This window comes from Camelus ferus, chromosome 34, assembly GCF_009834535.1.
Source record: "Camelus ferus isolate YT-003-E chromosome 34, BCGSAC_Cfer_1.0, whole genome shotgun sequence".
NCBI classification, from domain to species: domain Eukaryota; kingdom Metazoa; phylum Chordata; class Mammalia; order Artiodactyla; family Camelidae; genus Camelus; species Camelus ferus.
The window spans coordinates 4,622,091-4,646,061 of NC_045729.1; the positions used below are offsets into that span (position 1 = coordinate 4,622,091).

The 23,971-nt window shown below is 40.6% G+C and overlaps 1 protein-coding gene across 1 annotated transcript in view; it reads left to right on the forward strand.

Annotated features, from left to right (window-relative positions):
- Positions 1-23,971, forward strand: part of ITPR2 (inositol 1,4,5-trisphosphate receptor type 2) — a 417,643-nt gene that overhangs the window by 212,559 nt on the left and 181,113 nt on the right. The window contains exons 35-37 of the mRNA XM_032472913.1: positions 1,300-1,490; positions 6,210-6,352; positions 12,299-12,407. Coding sequence (XP_032328804.1) covers positions 1,300-1,490; positions 6,210-6,352; positions 12,299-12,407 — 443 coding nt within the window. The remainder of the gene's footprint in view (positions 1-1,299; positions 1,491-6,209; positions 6,353-12,298; positions 12,408-23,971) is intronic.

Consider the following 23,971-nt stretch of genomic DNA (forward strand, 5'->3'; position numbering starts at 1 on the left):
TTGCTGGAACTGCCTCTTCTCTCCCTGCTTTTCTGCTCCTTTGATGAAGCACTTTGGAGTTCCTTAAAGCTCTCTTCTGCTTCTCTGTCAAATCCTAGCCCCTTCATTTGGCATCCTCCCCAGGCAGGTATTCCTCTTTCTTGAGAGAACATTTCTGCATTTCTCTAACTTCATCCTCTGGGTAAAAGCCTCGGCTGCCAGCCTCTCTGTTTATGCCAGTCCGAGGGAGGCGGGCCTTCCCTTCCCAGCTATTCGGACGCTGTTCTTTACTGAGTTGCCAGGTGACTCCACCATCCCCTGCTGCCGCTCGTTGTGTTGCTTGGCTGGGAAGCCTGTTCTAACGCTCATCTCTTGGAGAGCAGTTTCTTCTTTCTTTGATGGACGGATTGAATCCTGCCTTCATCCTGCTTGCAAAAATGCCTCTACATTTCTGTTTTCCTTATGGCAGGCGTTCTCATTTTCTGTGTTGTGATACAAGTCTGGTAAAATAGAAATTTCAGTGGATCTTGGGAAGAAGGACATGTACTGTGTACTGTCTTCTAATGCAGATTTTTTCAAACTTTTCAATTTTTTATTTCTTCTCTCAGATGTTTTACCACATGCAGTTTTGTGCATCTGTGCTTGGGTGTGTGCACAAACACGTACACACACATCATATTAATAAAATGGAGCGGCAGGATTTTATCACGTGTTTTCTGTCTGCTTTTAAATTTTCCTTTGCATCTAGGAAGGCACACATTTGCATGGTTGTCACACAGTGTGTTTCCATACTGGTGTTGTATAAAAGTGCATTTCAAACATTAATCATCAAGAAATCAAGTAAGTTCTCGACTGTTTAACGAGCTCACTTTAATAATTGGTCTTAAGAATTGAAATACTTTCAAGTTAGAAGCTTTTACAGTCACATAAAATAATTTAATGGCAGAATTCACACGTTTGATATTTTTGTTTTTTCTTCCAGTTTTATTGCGCTATCGTTGACATGTAACATAGTCATTGATCTCTGTGTATACTGTGAAATGATAACCACATTAAGTTTAGTTAATGACCAACATCTTACGTAGTTACAGTTTTTTTTTCTTGTGATGAGAACTTTAAAGATCTAGTAACTTTCTCTCTTAGTAACTTTCAGATGTCCAATACAGTATTGCTAACTAGAGTCACCATGATATCCCAGAACTTATTTATCTTACTTTTGTCTTTTTTCATTTGTTCTATTTTTATAAAAGTATTTCGATAATGTGCAAGAAGCTTTAGTCAAATTGGGAGGAAAATATTTAAAATCTTTTTTTTTTTCAGCAAAGAATCGTGGGATTGCCATTCCAGTGGACTTGGACGGCCAAGTTAATACTCTTTTTATGAAGAGTCATTCAAATATGGTGCAGCGGGCCGCCATGGGTTGGAGACTCTCAGCTCGCTCTGGACCACGCTTTAAGGAAGCTCTTGGAGGGCCTTCTTGGGACTATAGAAATATTATTGAAAAGTTACAGGTACGGTGAGAACATGAAATGACATTAATACTTTTAAATTATAACTTTTAACATATATAGTATATATAAATAAAACATGATCTAAAAATATCAAATTCTAGTTGGAGACCAGGCTTTACTTGATAATTTCCTACCAACACCACCCCTTTTAAAAGCATAGCATGTAGTAGTTGTAAGTTATTTTTAGTGAGTATGTGTTATTGAATGTGCTTTGGTAGCAGGGTAATGGGTCTTAATATCAAAATAACAACTATAATACAGTTGGTGAAATAATTCGCTATGTAGACTTTTGTAAGGAACATTCACAGCCTTGCTTCAATTTATCTCTGCGTATCCTTTTATGCTCCTTTGGTGGGAATGGGGTAAGCACCTTTACTCCCAAATTATTTGCAGAGCATCCCACTCCTGTTTTTGGCCTGGACTTTCCGGGACACTGAGTAAAGAGAGACATTGTGTTAATCTGCTCGGACTGCCATCACAGAATACCACAGACTGGGTGGCTTAACCAACAGAAGTTTATTTTCTCACAGTTCTGGGGCTAGAAATGCAAGATCAAGGTGTTGGCAGGTTTGTTTTCTTCTGAGGCCTCTCTCCACGGCTTGCTCACGGCCTGCTTGTCACCGTGTCCTCATGTGGTCTCTCCTCTGTGCACGTACATGTCTGAGTCTTGATCTCTTCTTATAGGAACACCGGTCACGTTGGACTAGAGCCCACCTATGTGGATTCATGTTACCTAAATCACCTCTTTAAAGACCCTGATTCCGAATACAGTCACATTCTAAAGCACCAGGGTTAGGACTCGATCATATGAGCTTTAAGGGGGACATAATTCATCTCCCCACCCACATAATTAGTGGAGGATTTCATGGAATGAACTGGAATATGGTTTGAGGAAGGTTTTTGGCTTGGAGAATGGTCAAGACATTAACCGGAATAAATATTGTGAGAGGTAACGTGTAAATTAATTGGTGAAGGTTCAGAGATTTGATAGATGAGTGCTCTGTGTTATTAAAAAGACAAGGCAGACTCAGTATGAAACGTGAAGGCCATAAGCCAGTAAAGTTTTGGAGGGAAATATAATTATAAGTGAGCAAGCAGTTGTTGGTTTGCAGGATAGAAATATCAGGAAGAGACTAGTGGAAGGCGGATTAATAAGGAATTACGAAAGATCTCAGCCAGGTGGTGGTGGGAATGAAATGAGGACGCAGGTACTGCACACGGTAATGAAGGCAAGGTCAACGGCCCTGGTGGCTCTGGGATGGAGGCAGAGAGAAGGCATGGGGGCCTCTAAGAGGCACTGATGATGGGAGACTGGGTGGTGTTATAGATGCTTCATTGTAAGAGGGAAGGAGAGAATCCAGTAGAAGGTTGTTGGCTCTGGTCATAGAAAATACACTGATCAGGCCTATAGGCTACGGAATGTATTGGAAGTTAAGCCTGTATTTGCAGCTGATCGGTGGAGTGAGGATAGTGGGTGGTGTTGCTAAAAGTGAGGGTACAGTGATGGGAAAACAAAGAACATTTCTTGAGGCTGGAAGTGGCAGAATGGCCAGATAAAAGGAGAAAAAAAGTCCAGGTCAGAAAGGAGGGGAGTCAGGTTTATGAGGGCCAGAGGACTAGACATTTCAGGGGAGAGAGAGATGTGAGTGTCAGCCAGCACAGGGCGGGCTGCTTCACACTTACATTCAGCACAGCCATTGGCAAACGTTGGCAAACACTGGATAAAGATACGTTTGGTGAAAACTCTACATCAGCCACTGCCCTAAGTGCTGGAGATAGAGCTTTGTATGCCCTCATGGAACATGCATCCTAACCATTAAATAAATGATATAGTGTTAGATAATTAAAAGTGCTATGAGTAAAATAAATCAGGGTAACAACATGGTGAAGAATGACCGGGAGAGTAATCCCGTGGTGAGGGAGCTCCTCTCTGCTGAGCATACATTGAGATGAGACCTGAATAATGAAGAGGAATCATCTATTCAAAGATGTGAGGACAGTTTTATAGGGAGGGAAGAGTAAATGCGAAGGTGCTTAGGCAGGAATGAGGTCGGGGGGTTGAGGAAGCCCACTGGGGCACGAGTGAGTGAAGGAAGAGAGTATTATGAAATAAGGAGCAAAATCATCTAGAGACTCACATGGAGAAGCATTTGGATTTATTCTGTGATGGAAAATCATTGGAGGTTTTCAACAGAGTATAGGCATGACTTGATTTACCTTTAAAAGAAAAAAAAAACACTGTGGACTTTGAGTGGTGAATAGACTCCAGGGTCCAGACATGGAAACAGTGAGTTAGGTAGCTGTTACATTAATTCAAGCAAAAGTTGATGGCTTGGCTTGAGGGGGTTAGCAATAGCAATGAAGATAAGTAGATGGATTTTGGATATAGTTGGTTGTGGGGCCAGTGGACCTTGGTGGATGAGTGGGTAAGTGTAGGGTGATGGAAAGAGGAATCAAGGATGAGCCTTGGATATGAGACGATTGGATTGTTTGCTAAGATAGGGGAGGATGGGAGAGTTCTGTATGGAGAATGTTAAGTGTCAGATGCCTATGTCAGTATCTATGTGGATATGTCAGATGGGCTGCTGGACATACGCATCTGCAGGAAATACAAATGTGGAATTTTTCAGCATTTATGATATTAGAACCATGGAAATGGATGGATTCCCTCATGTCAAAGTGTAGATACAGAAGAGAAAGGACCAGGAGCTACCAGGAGTTGGCAAAGAATGGTCAGGACATAGGTGGAAAATAAGGAAAGTGTGGTATTACAGAAGGCAAGAGTAGAAAGTGTTTGACAGAGTAGGACTAAGTGCGTAAAATGCTTAGCGGTGGGTGCGTAAGCTGAGGACAGAAAAGTAACCACTGAATTTGACCACAGGGTGATGATTGCAGCTTCCTGGTACTCAGTAATGATAATGACTAACATTTATTAAGGAATAATAAGTGGTCAGTATGCGGTAGAGGCTGTTTTGTGTATTTACTTTTAATCCTCACAGCAAACCCATATAATTGCTAGGATCATTATTCTGAGTTTTCATGTGGAGAAATAACGAGTTAGAGAGATTACATAGTTGGTCCATGATCAAAATAGGAGATGAAGACAGAATTCACATCATAGAAGCCTGGGCACAATTTGTTCAGTAAATGAAATGAAGGAGGAAGGTAACCTGAAAGACAGGTACATTTCAGTGACATTTTATTAAATGTGGTCATGTCTGGTAAGCATATTCTCTCCCCACATTTATATAATATCTAGTGTCCCAGTTATGTTATTTCCTCCCTGGTGATCTTTTTCAGCTGTCATGAGGGATTTCTCAGAAAGCTTATTTGCAGTAATTGAAGTAGAAATGATCACTTTCGCTAAAAGGGGAGGAAAGAGTTAAACAAGAATTAAGTCCTGAAATCTAACTGTAAGAAATCAAGAGACAACCAGGAAGAAAATAACATAAAAACGAGTGTTACTATAGTTGAGAGTAGCAATAAGCAATTAGCAGTCGGTTTTCTGCTTAACAAAATATGCCGCAGCTACGGGTGAATGAAGTATTGCTTCATGAGAGATTTTTTTTGGTTTGTTTTCTAACTTAGTTATTTTAAAAACAAAACAGGAATGCTTTAATCGTTGAAGAATGTTCAGTAAATTATCACTGCTTGCAGTCCATTTGAGAAACATGTCAGTTAGATGCTTTCGGCTGTAATTAATACAATATTCAACTAAAAGTGGCTTAAGCAATTAAAAAAAAAATCCTTTCACATAGCAACGATTCCAGACTTGGGGCTCTTCATGAGGTGTTTAATTCAGTGCTTGGTAGGTCAAGGGCCCTAACACCATTGGTCTGTTGACTTTCAGCTTAAGACTGGTCTCCAAAGGTCATATGAGAGCTGCCTTGTGTTTTGAATTTCCACATTCTCAAGCTGTCGTGAGAGCCACAGGTAGTTGCTAAAGGATGGCCCCTTTTTCCCCCAACATACACCCTCATATGCTCAGCAGACTTCACCTGATGTCTTATTGGCCAGGACTGTGTCACGTAGTCATACCTAATCAATCACTGGCAGGGAACGTGGAATGACCCTGCCTGGCTTCAAGTAACCAGTCTTGACTCTAACCCTGAGAATGTTGCTGCTTGACTGAGAATTAGCGTGGAGATTCTGTTGGCAAGGAAGAAGATGAGAAAGGCTATTGGGTCGGCGATCAATGGTGTCCATCAAAAAATGGAATTTGAAATACAATTAAATATCATTGAACCCTTGTGCAGGACTAATTGTGCGCCAAAGAATGTATCAAGGAATTTTCCCATTGAAAAAATGATTAGTTCCAGATGACCAATGACACACATGAAATCTTTTTCAGCTGTTCCCTGAGCCTACCCCAATTCCAGTTGGATGAATACCGGTAGTGCCTCTATTACAGTCCTAGACAATGCAGGGCTTGTAACAGTGGCTTTACAGACTTTTCATCTTGTCTGCATATCCTTAGGAATCACATGGCTATCCACCCCTCCCTTACTGTGTAAATGAAAAAGGAGACCCAGGCAGTAGTCATACAGAAAGCCAGCCTGTACTTAAAGCACGGACATCTGGTGCCGTGGGAAGTAGGGCACGCCTTCTCTGAAATTCCCGTGTCTCAGTCCTGATGAGTGCACTTAGGCTTGTCGTATCATCAGAGGATGAAATCTGAGTTAGGTCTTCACATGGACTCTCTTGTGCTTTACTCCTCAGGATGTGGTGGCCTCCTTGGAGCAGCAGTTCAGCCCGATGATGCAGGCTGAATTCTCAGTGTTGGTTGACGTGCTGTACAGTCCAGAACTGCTGTTCCCTGAGGGGAGCGACGCAAGAATAAGATGCGGTGCTTTCATGTCCAAGTAAGTGGGTAGAGCCTGGGATTCTGCCGGTTCCACCGCACTGAGCAGGCCTCTGACATCTCCGCCTCTCACTCTGCCGGTGCGTAATGACAGTCCACAGATCATGTGAAAGGTATCAAATCCCCATAGTAAAATATACTTCCAAAATGACCAGTCTGATTCAATGGAAATTTCATTTTGGTGAAGTTCAAGTTACTGTATTTTACTAAAATTTACATAAGATGACGTGTCGCCATTGGGCACACCACATGAAAGGATAGATTGGTTCTGATTCCTTTCTGCAACTGTGTGATGGGACCTCTAAAACGATTCCTGATTAAAATCACAGATTTTCATTGACATACAGAGGAAGGAAAGGGAACTCGCATTTATTGAAGTCTTAACGTGTGTGTTTTTGTCCTACATGTGTTTACTTGTGTTATCTCATCTGCACAAATGCTCTGAGAGATTGAGCGGCCAGCCTCATTGTAGAGATGAAAGCTGAGGCTCGGGCATGTTCGGGGAAGAGCTGCGAAGTCTCTGCCCAGCACTCCGCCACGCTGCCTCGACGATGCCCCCCTGCGGCCCTTCCTTTGCGTGTGTCCCTCAGCACCTTTGTGGTGCTGTCAGGTCTGCTGCAGCTGACATGTTTACCCTAGAATATCTTCATATTCATGGTAAATGAATGCTTCTCAAGGAAGCAGAGGCAGGTGTGAGAAAAAGTGTAACTAGCCCCAGAAAGAAAAGACATGTCTTAATGTTGAGGACATGCCACTGAGTGATGTGTGCGGGTCATCACAGCCGGACTCAAGGTGGCCAGGCGGAGCTGCTTGGTCTTCTTGGAGAGAGTGTCTGGATGGAGAGTCGGAGGAGGTGGCCAAACCCCCTTGATGATTTTCCATCACAGCCTGTTCCTGTGTGGTTGAGGACATGGATGGAATGGTCTCCAAACCTCCTCTACTGATTGTGACATACTGAGGCAGAAATGGAAGGACTGGGGGACACAGAAGTGTTCCTTTCTTTTACCAGTTAGAGCTGGGATCTGGGGAGAGAAAACAAGGTATAGAATGAGGAGAACTATCTACAGGGATCATGTTGAAGAATAGGTGGTTTCTGTATTATGGCCTGAATCAAGGATTCTGGGCTCTCAGTCACTGTATCTTAAGGGGCCTGGGGAGAATGAGTTTGTCTGGACACTTACCAGTCTTCTAATAAGAAGTTTTTAATGAAGAGGTCCAGAGTGTCTGTAAAACTGATGATTGTGGAAACCGTTGACAAAAAGTAAGTAGACGTATTGCCTAGTATAAAAATAGGGTCTTTGTACACAGATGGCTAATACGCACATGAAAAGATGCTCAGTAACAATAATTATTAGAGAAATGTAAATCAAAACTACCATGAGATATCACTGGTCAGAATGGCCATCATTAAAAAGTCTACAAATAATAAATACTGGGGAGGATTGGGAGAAAAGGGAACCCACCTACACTGTAGGTGGGAATGAAAATTGTTGCAGCTACCATGGGAAACAGTATGGAGATTCCTTAAAAAACTAAAAACAGAGTTATCCTATGGCCCAGCAATCCCACTCCTGGGCATATATCCAGAAAAAAATCTAATTCAAAGAGATACATGCACCCCAATGTTCATAGCAGCCCTATTTACAGTAGCTAAGACATGGAAGCAGCCTAAATGTCCATTGACAGATGACTGGATAAAGATACAGTATATATACACAATGGAATATTACTCAGCCATAAAAAGAATGAAATAATGCCATATGCAGCAACATGGATGGACCTAGAGATTATCATACTAAGTGAAGTCAGACAGAGGAAGACAAATATCATATGATATCACTTGTATGTGGGATCTAAAATATGATGCAAAGAAACTTACTTACAAAACAGAGATAGGCTCACAGACATAGAAAACAAACTTACGGTTACCAAAGAGGAAAAGGGTCAGGGGAGGGATAAATTAGGAGTTTGGGATTAGCAGATACAAACTACTGTATATAAAATAGATAAATAACAAGGTCCTACTGTATAGCACAGGGAATGCTCAATATCTGTATTCAATATCTTGTAATAAACTATAATGCAAAAAATGAAAAAGGATAGATATAGATATATACATATATATATAAAATTGAATCATTTTACTGTATTCCAGAAACTAACAAATCATTGTAAATCAGCTGTACTTCAATAAAATAAATACATAAATATAAATGAATAAATAAATAGGTAAATAGGTATTTGAAAAATACACTTCACCTCCTATGAATGTGTATCAGTATGTAGAATGTGGATTACAAAGTGGGTTATAAACCTGAGAACTTTAAAACTCTAGGATATTAATATGATGCTATAGCTACATCCCAGAGACTTAGTGTAGACAAGTGGTTGGCAAACTCTGGCCCACAGGCCATTGATCATTTTTGCAAATAAAGTTTTATTGAAACACAGCCACACACATTCATTTACACACTGTCATCTGTGGCTGCTTTCATACTATTATAGCAGAACCGACCAGTTGGCTAGTCTGCATGGCCTGCAGCACCTAAGCTGTTTACTATTTAGCCCTTTAGAAAAAAAATTTGCTGATCCAGTGTCAAGGATTAGAATGTCAATACAGTAACAACTGACTGCACATGGCTACTTAAATTAAATTAATTACAATAAAAATAAAATAGTTAGTTCCTTAGTCATATTTGCCACATTTTAAGTGTTCAATTGCCATATGTAGCTAGTGGCCAACAAGTAAGACAGCACAGATACACACATTTCAGTTACCTCAAAAAAAGTTCTGTTGGACAGCGCTGGTCTATATCTTAAAGATGTAAGTCTTTAAGAAGGTGATGTAAAGTAACTCAGAATATCAAGAAATGACCTGTGCTGAAGGTAAAGCAAGTCTGTTGCAACATTTGGTAAATTCAAAGGAGAGAAGCTGAGCGATGTGATAATGGGAATGTATTATAGCTCCTGAAGTCAGGTGGAGGGAAAGGACGTCACACGCTCATTAGCGGCTAGAGGAGATTTTTGTGCTGTTGAGTATGTGTGACTGTAGTGTGGCCAGAGGCTCCGGGATGTCTCCTTACTTACTCCTTCCTCAATTCTGGGAAGAACCACGAGTTTTATTTGCAAAGATGCCTAATAAAATTAGAATCCAGTGTCATTAATTACTATGCAAGGGACCTTGTGTTACTGTGCCAAGCTCTCTTGTAGAGCTTGGTTGGAGAATGTAGCTTAGATTTAAGGCTTTAAGTGGGGCTTCTGACTTCCTCACATGAATTTAATTCTTGCAACTTGTCTCAGATGAGTCTGCGGGAGGATGTAAGGGCTAAACCCCAGGAAAGGACCAGATTTCCCATTAGTCACATAGAGTAAAGAGGGAAGGAAATAGGTCAGTGTGGGTGTTGGATTTTAAGGTAGCTGGTTACAGTTTATTCAAATCAGCACTTACGCCTCCCTTATGGTGAAGAATCTCAGTGTTTCCCAAACTGGGATGTGCCTTAACGGAGAAGAGCAACCATTAATTAAAAAAAAAAAAAAGAATTGGGAAAGAATATAAAATATCAGAGTGCATCTCATATAGTAAAGGTAACTTTTGCCTTAGTTTTACAGATACACTTACATACATGTATCTGTATGGTGGGGTGTTTGGTGAAACTTATTTTTCACTTAGATCATAGAAAAAAATACTTCAAAGCCACCTGACCTGACTCAACCAAACATTATTTGATAGATAAATACCTTGTATAAATCCCTAGCAAGGGGTCATTCATTCTCATTGATATTTTCAAATGGTTAGTGAATTAAATATTTTATCTAAAGAAGAGTTAAAGAAAATGGAGACAGCCTAAGAAGGGTAAAAAAATTTAAAGAAATTTACAGTGCCCACCAAATGATTTTCCTATAAAGACTGTCTTGTGAACGGACAAACCAAATAGCAGAAGTCTTAGAGAGGCAGGTCTTTTCCTTGCGAAGAGAACTTTAGAAAAATTATTCTGTTAGCAGTTATTCTGTTAATAAGCCAACTGGACCCCACCGCATGGACATATAGCACCCTGCCCAGATACAACATATCTAAAAGGAAATCACTGTTCCTTCATGGTGTGCTACTTCTTCAGGAGAAAAAGGTGTCATTGAAAAGTACCCTCATCCATCTGCTGACCCAGCTCATAAATTTCAGGCGTCTGTGATCTGCCCTTTCTCCTCTTCGCCCAGTTTCTGCGTATCATTGTTTGTGAAGTCTTGTCCGCCTTTAGTTCTGTATTGCTTCTCATATTCTTACCCCGTCACATGCCCTGTTCTTCTCTTGGCTTGTCCTCACTCTTCCAGGTCATCTTTCTCACTGCCGTCTAAGGTATCTTTCTCATAGGTGGGTAGGGTCATTTAGGTCCTTTAAAACAGTGCTCCCCTATTTTCTGTGGAGTAAATTCCAGACTCACACCTGGTTCCTTCTTTTCAGACTACATCTCCAACACGCTCCTCTTCCACGTCTTTAAATGTCAGCTAGTGGTTGGAGTACTTATTTCCCGGACATGCCGTCGGCTTTCTTGCCTCTGCCCTTTGTTCATTCCCTTTGCAAGGATGCCTCCTCATGCTGCTCTTCCCTGCCAGGTGGAATCTTCATAGTGAAATGTTACCTTGTCGCTGAAACCTTCTCTGATCAGCCCTAGGCGGCTCCCCCAACAGAATGTAGTAATTTCTTTGTCTAGTTTTCAGCATTTGCCACTGCCTCTGTTACAGCGCTTATCATACCACTTAAGAGGAGACTGTGTACAACCTCGTGTGTGTGTCAGGACTCTGCATCGGTGCATTGTCCTGCCTCCACCGAGCGGTGCTTCAGAATTCTGGCTCTGAAGTCAGATAGACCTGGGTTCCTTGCCAGATCTCACCACTTAATAATTGTGTATCCAGAGTCAAGTTACTTTATCTCTTTGGGCCTCTTTTCTCATTAGCAAAGTTGGCCTGATAACAGAACCCGTTACATCGGCTTGTGGTGAGGATGAGGGGGGGAATCCGTGGAAGTCCTCATACTTCACCTGACACCTGACAAGCACTGACTAGCCACTGTCTAGGGAAAGCTCACTTTTCCTCCAGGCTGTGTCCCACAGGATTCCCTTTATGTCACTGAAATCAGATCACTCCATTATATCCTCCATTGTTTTGTTTTTCTAGGAGGATGTATCTCATAGGGTCATTTTGAGAACCAGCTTTTCAACAGCATGAGCTGTATGTGCCAAGCTGCAAATTTCGATGATGAACATCTCAGTTGTTTCTGAGTTCTTGGGGATGTTTTGTAACTGCGATCCTCAAACTTTTCTCCTGACAGAATACTAGTACAGAGGTCGCCACTGTAAAATTAATTAGAGTTTTTGCCCGAATTATAGTAAAAATAGTAAATGGATAGACTGTCTTGTTACTTTTTTTTTTTTTGCTTCTGATCACAAAAATTGCCTGTTTCTACCATGCTCTAACAGTGAAAAATAGCAATTATTATTATCAGAAATTGGGAAGCAGCCCATTAATGCTAAAGTTCCAGCATTGTATGCTGCTGCCATATAATGAATGTGATATAGTACATAGAAAATAATGTACTATAACATACTGTAATGAAATGTAACACACTGCAAATATTCGTACTTCTCTACTAGTAAAGTCATTTTAGTTCACATGATAAGATTGAAGATAATCAGTGTTTCACTGTTTTTCAAAGAGTGTTGTGTGCTCCCTGAATAAATTGGAGAAGCACTGAGGCATGCTGAGTATAAAACAAAGGTTTTATGATTCCAAATTTATAAGCTGAAGTATAATTTTAACACTTTGAAAACATGTATCTGGTTTGTTTTATATTCTCAAATAATATTGTGATTTTTTTTCCCCCATAGTATATGATGTTAGTACATAGCTTGAAAAGAAGTCACTATCTTATTAAGGTTTAATCTTTTGTTTTAAGGTTGATTAATCATACAAAGAAGCTGATGGAGAAAGAAGAAAAATTGTGCATTAAAATTCTTCAGACTTTACGAGAAATGCTGGAGAAGAGAGACAGCTTTGTGGAAGAGGTATTTAAAATTTTTTCTTAGTATTTGCAAGTAAAATAGAATTTTTAGAACATTATAATGAATGAATTACACTAGGCTATTGTATGATTACTAAGTACATATTAATGGTGTGTGTACTTAGACGAATTAGATCGTTTGAGTTTTATGATATCCATTCATCTTTTGTGTCTGTTTTGAGAAGTAACTAAGACTAGAACGGCCGAAGTATTTGGTCTATTTGTTTTATTATATTTTGTCTTGAGTATTTATTTTTCTCATATGGCTTCAGTGGACCCAATGATCTTTTCTGGCAATGAGCAACTGAGATGCATTATTAAGATTTTGTGTGAAGTTCTGCATATTGAAATGGCCTGTGCATTTTGAAATATGTTGATTTTTCACTGTAAATATATGTTCATGTCATTTTCTATACTATTATGCCAAGTATTATAAAATAATATTGTTTAAAATAAATGGAATAATAAGCTTCTATTCTTAAGTATATTAAGTATTACACAAATGATTTTCAGGGGATATCAACTTATAGATAATAATTGTCAGTCTGTTATTAAAAATGACAGCTGAGGTGCTCATTAGGAGATAGCTGGCAGCATGTTTAATACCCAAGGTGATACCTTTAAATGTAAAATATAAACCTGGTGTAGGGTTTTCTCAGCTAGCTACCTTTACCCTTTACTTTTATGTTAGGTATCAGACATAATTTGTGCCTTGCTCCTTAATAATTTTTTGGTCTATTTCTGTAAATACGAATCACTTGCTACATTTAAAATGGGGAGAATTTTATTTTTATTTATTCATTATGTGTATGCTATCTCAATTCCAGAAAGATCGTAATGGTAGGTTTTTTCAAATATAGTCACGTAGAAGAGAATTGCAATGGAATCTTGGATATTAATAGAAGGGGCAGAACTTTGAAATACTGCATTTGAATCCGATGTTTGCTTCAGTAATCAAAATGATTTCTACTTTGCATTAATTCTCTTCATCACTTAAACTGTATTTGAGAAACGTGATCAAAATAAAAGTGGTCAGTGTAGCTTTAGCAAATGTTTCTGTGACATAGGACTCAAGAAAAATTCTCTTAAGTTTGAATATATAGTTTGCTTACGACAATGGTATGTAGAGTTCCTTGGGACTTTTTGTTTTCTTTCTTTGGTTCCTTAAACTGTAGACCGTTTGATTTTGGCTGCAGTACTAGACCTTAAAGTAGAAAAATGGGATCATATACATTTTGACAGAAGAGTGAGGTTTATGATAACAGTAACTTGTGCTTAACAGGAGATGTGTGATGAGCCTTCCAATTTTATGTAATAGATTATTATTGAATTACACTAAAGGAAAATAGGAAAGAAGTCAAGAAAGATTTTACTCTGACTGGTCAAGAGTATTTCAGTGTGTCTCCCAAACTGCCCTGAAATTAATCACGCTGGCATCTTTCCATGCCCACGGCTCTCTCTAGTTCAGGCTTTTCTCTTGTCTAGAAAACTCCTGAGACCTTCTTGAAGGGAGGCAGGGCTGCTGTTCGCATAACCCCAAGAGCATTGTTCACATCCAACATGTGTCCTTCAGGGCACGGCCCTCAGGGAAAGGGGAGGAGGGGAGGCTAGTTGGGCTCAGCCGCTCAGTCACCTCACACACACTGTGAGCAACTATTAAATGCCAGTTCTTGTGCCTGGGCCCTGGGGATAAGGAGACAAAGGCGCAGCTTGCTGAGGGCCACCGCAGGTGTACTTCACCTGCTGATGGACTCCTGTCTGCATAGATCAGGAGAGCCTTTCAGGAACCTCCCGGGGCTCTGCGCTGCCTCGGTGTTGGAGGCCACCCGCTGTGCTTTTTCCTCCCCACCCAGCCTCATCCATTAGCTTCCAAAAATTTGTGTTACTTGATGTGCTTGGAAAATGTCCCCCAGGCTTTTCCTGCACTTAGCCTTACTACATCTGGAGTCGGGGATTGCTCAAATCCAAACAGGCCTCAGTACACTAGTGGTGTGGACGGGAAGTTGCCAATGAGTAGTTCTTCTCAGTCGTGTTAGCCAGTGGTGACTACTTTCTCAACAGAATTACCAAAATACTTTGTGCCCCTCTTTTAAGACGCTTCAGGCTGCATCTGGGTGTTTAGTCCAAGCTCCTTGTTTTATTGATGATGTCACTGAGACCCAGAGAGGTTATGTGATTTGCCCGAGGTCACACAGCAAGTGCCAGAACCAGGGTTTAAATTGTGATCCTTCCGTTCTGCCTAACCATACTCATCAGATCACAGCCAACTTTACAAATGTTTGTATGTCACTGTTAAGAAAGGTTAGTAAATTTTGTCTAGCATGTTTTGGTATCCAAATTTCAGTCATAGGCAGACAGAATATGACAGAATATAACATCTCTCTCTCTCTCTGTCACACACACACACACACACACACACACACACACACACACTCCATTGTCATCACCTTCTCTTACTCTGACCCTCCCGCCTCCCTCTTATAAGGACACTTGTGTTTACATTGGAACCAACCTGGGTAATCCAGTACAATCTCCTCATCACAAGATCCTTAATCATATCTGGAAGGTCCTTTTACCACATAAGGAAACATATTCCCAGGTTCAGGTGATTACCGGTTACTGGCATAGACATCTTTGGTGCAGGCCATTATCCATTTTATCACAATGATCCTTTTAGTGGCAGTGAGAAATGGCATTTGAATGCAGATGGAGAGCTTACCTGCGGCTGATTAAAATGACTATGTAGGGCAGCTTAAATGTGAATGAATGTGACAACAAAAAATGCTTTGAACTTACAGCACTTTGCTGTTTGCAAAGTATTTAGAAACATTTTGCTACCTTTCAACAGTTCTACGAAGTATATAGAGCAGGCAGTGTTATCTTCAGGTCAGTAATGTGGAGAGACTCAGAGAACTGAATTACATTAAGTCACACAGGTTACCTAAAGCCTGGTTGTCTAATGCCTAATTAACTGGACTTCTGTCTGTGTTGAGGCCGTCCCAAGAGATCTCTCAGAACTAAATCAAAACAGAAAACAGAAAACCAGGGTTTTTCACACTAGCTCCCCTAATACTATCTTTCAGCTATGAATACTATTTTTTCAGTTATTTAAATTTAAAACGTTACCTTAGAAGAAAATCTCCATTTTCATTTTGTTTCTTTGGTCTCCAATACTTGAAGGGGTGTGTGTGTGTGTGTGTGTGTCTGTGTGTGTCTGTGTGTGTCTGTGTGTGTAGCTGGTGAAAGTTTAAAAGTAGAGCCATGAAACATACATCTGCTTTGCTTCATGCTTGAAACTGATGTTCCTACAGCAATTTCCAACTTTGCGGTCCTGGTTTTCCGACTTTGTTAGCCTTCTCTGTATGATATATTAAGGAAAATCATCATGGAACTATGTTTCTTCTGGTATTTACTCAATTACTTTTAAAACATTTATAATTTATAATACCTTTGATTACAAATCTTAAATTAAATTTATTTAATATTCTTCCTTTCTTCATGTTCCTTAGTTTGTGCTGCTAAAAGGCTGAGAGATAAGATGTGGGTGGCAATTTCTTGAAGATTCCAAATGGGATAACATATGTAAATGGAAATTTAATTTTCTATTATGCATGCCTGTGTGTGGAATCGAGTGATCCTGTACGTATCATTTATTATAGCATAAGTTATAGCACTTATTTTTATCAAAGGTTAAAACAGGAGAATTATACTTCGAAAGTCCTTAAAGGGAAAAATTAGCCGAGTTTTATAAAAATTTTATAATGTTTTATTTGTTTAGGTGATTTTGGTAGAAAAGCAAAAAATTACAAAGGATATAACTCTACCTTGAAAGCTCAGGGCTCCTTTGGGTTGGGTCATATTTGAAAGCCTTCTTTTTTAGGTAAAAAATGCAGCCGTGTTTATTTGCACTTTAAAAAGATACATACATTGGAAAATTCATGGAGGGAAAGAGAAGGGATGTTTTAAAATGGCTTCAGGGCAGTGTGATTTCTAATGTTCTCCACCCTCAATGCCATTTCGTTCTACTCTTATTTCCGTGACCTCTCTCCCACAAAACAGAAGTACCTGATAGGATGTGTGTGCAGTTGAACAGGGCAGTTTCATTATAACATCACATCTTGGTTTTGCATATTTGAAGACTATTGTAGGTCCAGATCTGAGCAGAGATTCACCTGAGGTGGTAATGGAGCTAGAAAGGGCTCTGTGGATGGGGTAGAGTGGGCTGGTGGGGAGGGAGCAGGGGATAGGAAAGACTGTGTGCAGAGGATCGGTTTGGCTTTAAGGATTTTGAGGGGGTCAACTTTCTTCATCTTATCCTCTGTAGCATACATTTTCATTAAGATTTATAGAGCATTACAAATAATTTTCTCTCATAAAAAGGGAGAAACATGACTAGTAAAGATGTCTGTAAGAGCTGATCCTAAATATATAAAATTTGTAGCTTCTCTACTGTGGAATTGGAAAAGGTAGTGATTACTAAAAATGCCCCTGATCGCCTGTGGAACTGGTGATTTAAAGTCACTTTCTTTACACTGTGGTCAAAGAAGTTGACTTGCTTAGAATGCCAGTCATTGCTTCCCCTGTGAGTGTATTCCTGTCTACTTGTAAGTTACACCTGCCATACATACAATCTGTAAGACAACAAAGATGTTTAGTCAAGTTCAATATTCTTAAGATGTTCAGCTTTGAAGTATCTTATGTCCTCAGAATATTATTGCTTAGAGATCTAGAAACTATCTCTGCTCTAGTGCAGTTTTAATAAAGTAATGGTAGCTAGGATTTACTGGGAGCTTACTAAAATTCTAAATTCAGAGAGTGTTCCTGACCCTTTAAATGTATTTTCTTATGTAATATTTAATCCTATGTCGTAGGTAGTATTGCTGTCTCCCTCTTACTGATGAGGACACTAAAGGTATACGTTGAAGGTCACACTCGTTAGTAGGTGAAGAGAGCTGGTATCTAGCCCAGACGTTGTGGCTCCTGAGCTCTTCACGAGCATGTTAGAGCCAAGCAGATTACACGACTTACAATCACAACTCTTCGATTTTCTCAGATATTCAGCTAAATAAAATGGAAAGGTCTTTAAATTATTTCTTGATAAAGTTTGTGTGCCTGTGTACTGGAAAGCATAGGTCATTTATTCAGTGAGCTGCTAAGAAAAGGTTTGAAGATTTTAAACCGAGTTATTTTGGAAACAATATGATTGATGCAAGAGCTGTGGGGAATTTTAAGATTTAGTTTTACAGACCTACAGATCAATACCAGAGCTTCCCAGACCCCACCCTGTGATCATGGTCTGTGTTGTTAGTAGTCTGAATATTATACGTAAAAATCCTAAATAGTGCTTTTTAAGATGGCATGGTAGATAGCCCCTTGTGGGAATGTGGCATTCAACAAACAGCGTAGCATCTGACTGAGAGCTGTGATCTTTACAAGCGCCCAGGTAGGGTAGGTGATATTTACACGTTGAACAATGATGGAAGACAGAGGCTTCTTGATTTCAAAGTTGCTATCAGGAGTGATATGGAACAAAGATCTTTAAGAAATGATGCCTTGAGTTATTTTTAAGATATATTTACTGTCAGTGGAGTTAAGAAGAATTCCTTTTTTCCCCCCTCAGCAGGGAAAAAAAAAAACCTCATTGTAAGTAATCTTTTATTTCTGACTTTGAAGAGCTGCAAAAAGAATGTCAGAATTACACCAAGGAACTTAACTCCTACGTCAGATACGCACACTTGTCAGTCCCAGAAGTAATCACATTGTTGCGAATCTGTAAATTGAATCAAGTTCCTCTTACTGGGAGAGTGTGCAGAATCATTCACCTTCCATGCATATACTCATTTCACTTTTTAGGAGGCAAATAAACACATTTAAGTAGAATTGCTACACAGAGTTCACTGTAGCTTAAGAATTTGATAATGACTGGTTTGCTAAGGGAAAATAACTTTCAGTTTTAGCATCAGCTGCATTTTGTAGAATTTCTGAATAAATACATTTTAGAGGTGAGTGCAGTTTTCCCTCTATGTTCCAATGTTGTTTTAAACTGGATCAGTAAGTGATGTTGCAAACGTGCGATACTATCTTAATCACCCCTGTGTTGTGAATGTGTGTGTGTGTGTGTGTGTGTATGTGTGTGTATTGTGTTTTAACTAGGTAACTAGATGGTTGGAAATATGAAAATATGTTGAGGTCTCCTTGCAGTAAGTGATCTATTTTAGAAACATAATTAGTATACTCCTCCACTTTGAAATTTTCTGTCTAGGGAGTGAGACTTTGATCATTAAGGTGGGCACATGGGCAAGAATTGCTTTTGGAAATTTACTCTTCAGTTGCTGGTCTGACTTGGTCACTTGTTAGGCTGTAAAAATGATAAGTTTATCGGGTTTATTAAAATCATTGTAACCTCATTATTACAAAAATTATAAAGTTCTTAGTCTTGCCTCGCCTTTAGCCTTCCATTTAAAAATCTGACATAATAACATCATTGCCTCCATGATTTTTGAGATATATTTTGATTCTGTAGAGATCAGTGACTAAAAAAGGTCATGTTGAAAATATTACCAATTCGTCAGAATTAACCATTCCTTGCCTCTCTAAGACATTTGGTAGCTAATAATTGTAGGTGAAAAATGGTATTGGTTAAAAGACATGGATGACATAAAAAGTAAAAAGAATATGAAGAAAAGAAGAAAACATTAAAATTAATGTATTACCAAATTATCATGTTGGTTATTTCCACCAAATCTAATCTGGACCATTTTCCAGGATGCATTCATTCCATGATTAATTTCCTTTAACTCCGTACTATTCTGGTTTGTAATCATTTCAGCACTTAAAAATCATCTCTGTCTTACTCATGTAAGCCTTTTATTATCATGCCTTCTGAAGGATTTCTTTGGTGTGTGTTGTTATTTTAAATAAATTAGAAACGCCTCGAGGATAGGTCTGATGCAGGTGATGAAGAAATGCCCAGAAGGCGTTTCAGTGCTGAGCTTCTGTGAGGGTCTGGTTGTGTACTTCTCTCCAGTCCCACTGCACACGCCACAAGTGTCGTGCCATCGAGGACAGAGACGGGTGATCTTATTCACTGTAGCACTCCCCGTGGGCATGTCCTGCACACCATCATTGCTCGGTAAATGTTTGAGGACTGACTTATTTATATTCAGTGGAAATAAATGTGATCGACCGTCTGCTAGTACAATGCATTGACCTTCACTAATCATATCCAAGAAGTGGATTCTAGAAATATGACTTCAGGTCCTACGTTGCATCCATCATGTAACCCAGGAAATGGCAGTTTTCTTGATGCTTTACGTGCAGGGTTGGGTCAGCAACAGGGAGAGCTACACACAGCATCGAGGACTAAGGTTGCAGCCCATACTTTGTCTGGTGGGCTGTGCCATCTGTGCTGGCTGCCTGGCTTGGAAAGCCAAAGGGGAAGAAGTGGGGGATCCCCAGACACAGTCACGCGGGAGCTCAGCTCAGCGAGGCTGTGGCAAAGAAGGATGGACGGGTCTGCAGGCAAGCAGATGGGTGGACGGCTCGGCCTCTGGACTTCGGTCTCAGGAAGGGCCGCCCTCTCTGAGAAGGGATTTGGGAAGACCAAGCAAGGAACTCAGGCTGCAAAAGAAGTGGGAAGAGCCCAGTGTAAAACTGGGAGAACCTGAGAGCAGCTGGGGCGCTGGAGGGAGGCGCCAGTCATCCGAAGCGGTCGCTGAGTTTGTCAGATGCGCTAGCGTGACAAGCCGCCGAGCACTCAGACTGTTGACCTCAGGCAGCACCAGGCCCTCCTGCCGCAGGACAGAATTGGTGTTCGGAACTGCCCTGCTACTGACGTCGCGAGGAAGAGGGATGTAAAAGCCGCGAAGTAGATTGGGCCGGAGACATTTCACTTTTTCTGTCTGATGCATTCATCTCTGGACTGCTGTTTGAACAGGTCCTTACACAGGAGATATCCAACCCAGTCTATGAGGCCCTAAAACCACATTTTTGTTGTTGCTCTTATTTAACTATGGATGCATCTGTAGAGAAGCTATTTGCAAAATGACAGCGTATCATTGGGCACTTGGAGCCTCACAATAGCTCTCTGAGATAGGGAAATATTTTTCAGTCTCCATTGTATAGGTAAGAAGACTGAGGCCCAGGGGTAAAATGACCTGGTAACAATCATGAGATTCTTAAGTGGCAGAGCAGGGGTGTGAATCAAGGTGTTCTGATTCTGCTCTGTAGGTGCTGCTTCTCCCGATGGTAAGGAATTGAATAATGCTGGAGAAAATAAATGGTCATTTAAATTGGATTTCACCTTTTGAAACCACCTTTTTAAGATTTTCACTTCTTTTGCTATCTCAAGAAACCTAAAAAAATTAAAATTAAAAGCAAAGATGTATTCTTGCTCATTTTCAGATACCTGCTCCAAACAATAGTAGCAGCTGCAACTTTCATGGGTTGATTGTGTAGTAAACACCAAGTGGTGCTATGAACGCTCTAAGTGTTAACTCGTGTAACTCTCATAACAACACGTTGAGGAAACCGCAGCACAGAAAGGTTACGGAACTTGTCCAAGGTCACACAGCAAAAGAATGGTGGAGCCAACTTGAAAACTCAGGCCTTCTGGCTCCAGAGCCCAAGTTTGCGATCACCACATGAGTCTGCCTTCCATTCTAGTCTAGCATCAACCAACAAAGCCATAGGAATGTCACTCGTGGCTACCAGAGGGAAACTGTTTTCTTGTTTCAAGTCACACACACCACCTTAAGATATTTCTTCTTGTGCCGAATGATTCGAAACATCTACCATTTGTTGATTTCTTCCGGGTAGGCTCAGCTCCTGCACATTCCATCTGGTGCTTGAGAACCTCAGGCGTTTTGGGGTAAATCTCAGTTACTCACAACAGAACGGCACACAACATTTTGAATATTTTCAGATTGCTCGGTGCGATGTCAGGTTTATCTTTTCTCAATTGTTTCTAGCCTTTGGCTGAGTTTTTAATTAAAACTCAAATTACAGACGATAGTAGTTCTATAGCCGTGGAACAGGGAAAACAGACGTGCTGTGTTAATGAACACGCCTTAGCAGTTTGGTTTAATGAGTTGGTGGCACAAAGTGATCTAAATGAGGGCACGTGGACAGTTAAAATTAAATTGGATGCTTATAATTAATACCAGATAGAATGATATCGGTGATTCTAATTCAGAGACATATACTTACAAATTTCCATTTCAGGTATTGAGTTGATTTCTCTTTCTCTCAAAAAGCCACAGTACGTATCAGAGACATACAAAGTATAGTTTTGTTTTTTTGAAGTACAGTCAGTTACAGTGTGTCAAATTCTGGTGTACAGCACAATGTCCCAGCCATGCATATACATACATATATTCATTTTTATTGAAGTATAGTTGATTTACAATGTTGTGTTAGTTTCAGGGGTATAGCAAAGTGATTCATTTATATATATGTATATATAAATCTATCCTTTTTCAGATTCTTTTCCATTATAGTTTATTACAAGATATTGAATATAGTTCTCTGTTGTACAGTAGGCCCTTGTTAGTTATCTATTTTCCGTATGGTCGTGTATATATGTTCATCTCAATCTCCTGACTTATCCCTCTCCTCCTTTTCCCTTTGGTAACCATGAGTTTGTTTTCTATGTCCATGAGTCTGTTTCTGTTTTGTAAATAAATTCATGTATCATTTTTTAAAGATTCCACATATAAATGGTATCATAGGATATTTGTCTTTCTCTGTCTGACTGACTTCACTTAGTATGGTAATCTCTAGGTCAATCCATGTTGCTGCAAATACATTTTTTGTTGCTGCAAAATCATTCTTTTTTATAGTTGAGTAATATTCCAGTGTGTGTGTGTGTGTGTGTGTGTGTGTGTGTGTGTGTGTGTATGTATAAAATTCCTGTTAGAAAAATATATGTATACACACACACACACATATACACCACAACTTCTTTATCCAGTCATCTATAGATGGACAGTTAGGTTGTTTCCATGCCTTGGCTATTGTAAATAGTGCTGCTATGAACACTGGGGAGCATGTTTGTTTTGAATTAGAGGTTTCTCTGGGTATATGCCCAGGAGTGAGATAGCTGGATCGTACGTCCACTCTATTTTTAGTTTTTTTAAGGAACCTCCATACTGTTCTCCTTAGTCAATTGCTTGCTCTCTTGAAAGAGACCTTTGGTATCAACTCCACACACTCTTACCCTTCTGGGCACAAAGTGTGAACACTGAGGCTTCCTCCCGCCCTGGTCCCACTGTCGTGCCGATGGCACCGCCTGTCTCCTTGCCTGGACCCTGCTATTTCCCTCCTCCTCAGTCTCCCAGGCTCCTCCTCTCCCCCTCTGTCCCTCTCAGCAAACTCTCCTATGTCCTTATCGCCCCGAGTGTCCCCTCCACCTTCTTGCTTTAAATGAAGGCTCACTCTCCCCGAGGCCACCCCTGTTTCTCAGCGGCTCTGTGGGTTAGAGCCTCTCTTCTCTTGCACCCACCGCGTGAAGAGGCTTTGTGTCCTTGCTGCTTCTCCTTGTTACTTCTAGACTCATTCCTCTGCCCTCTTTTGAAATCGTAGCTCCTTTGAGGATAAGGCCTTCTGACTCGATCCGTCTGGGCTCTGCCAGCATTCCAGTCACTCCGCTCACCTGTTCAAGACTTTGGAACCTGGCTCGTGTTCTGTGTCTCCATCCCGAGACCTGCCATCGTCAGGGTGACTTTAGTCCACATGGGCTGTGCATCCAACCCTCCAGCCTCTCGTGCCCTTGACCCGTGCATCTGTGCTGATCTCCCCTACGCGTTCATCCCCAGTAATAGCGAATTCAGGCATCCTGCTGGCTGCCCTCTCTTCTTTCCCATTCAACCTGCCTGTTTAACTACACCCATTATGACTGTCCTTTGACCTGAGCAGGACCACGGACCCTGCTAACTCCCCAGCTGTGACTATGAAATCTCGCCTGGCTCCCTTCCTCTGCTTATCAACCCAAGATTTCAGAGTCAAAGCCCAACTGCTGAGCAGCTGTTGAAGGCAGGCCCCTAGCCCCTAGCAAGCAGCACTCACTGAACAGCATGGAAGAGGGGAGGAGGTTCCTCAGGAGACGATCAGAGGACTGTGGCCAGAAGGTGGAGGGAAGGATGCTGGAAAGGCCCAAAAAACAGCCAGTGACCACTCCAGTTTCTTCTGCAGTTTCTGCTTCTTGACAGAGTGAGTTACTCAGATTATTTAAGCTATTTGGCTGATTTTCTCTTCATGTTCCACCTAACTGTAGATTCCGCCTCTTTCCAAATGGAACCAGCATCCTTGGCTCAGAGTTCCCTTATGGGAAAGCCTCTCCTTCGCTCTGTACCCCGGGGCTGTGTTCCCCCAATGGAAAAAGGCTGTGGGTCTCTTTTCTCCAAGCTGAGAAAACATATGGACGAGAGCGTGCTGCTTCTCGAAGTCTGTAGCCTTTCTACAAGACATCTGCTATAGCATTCTTTGTTCTTGGATCGTGGACTGTTGTTTGCCATTTGTTTTCATAAATATTAATCTTTGAAATCTTGACTGACGTAGAAGTTGTTCTTT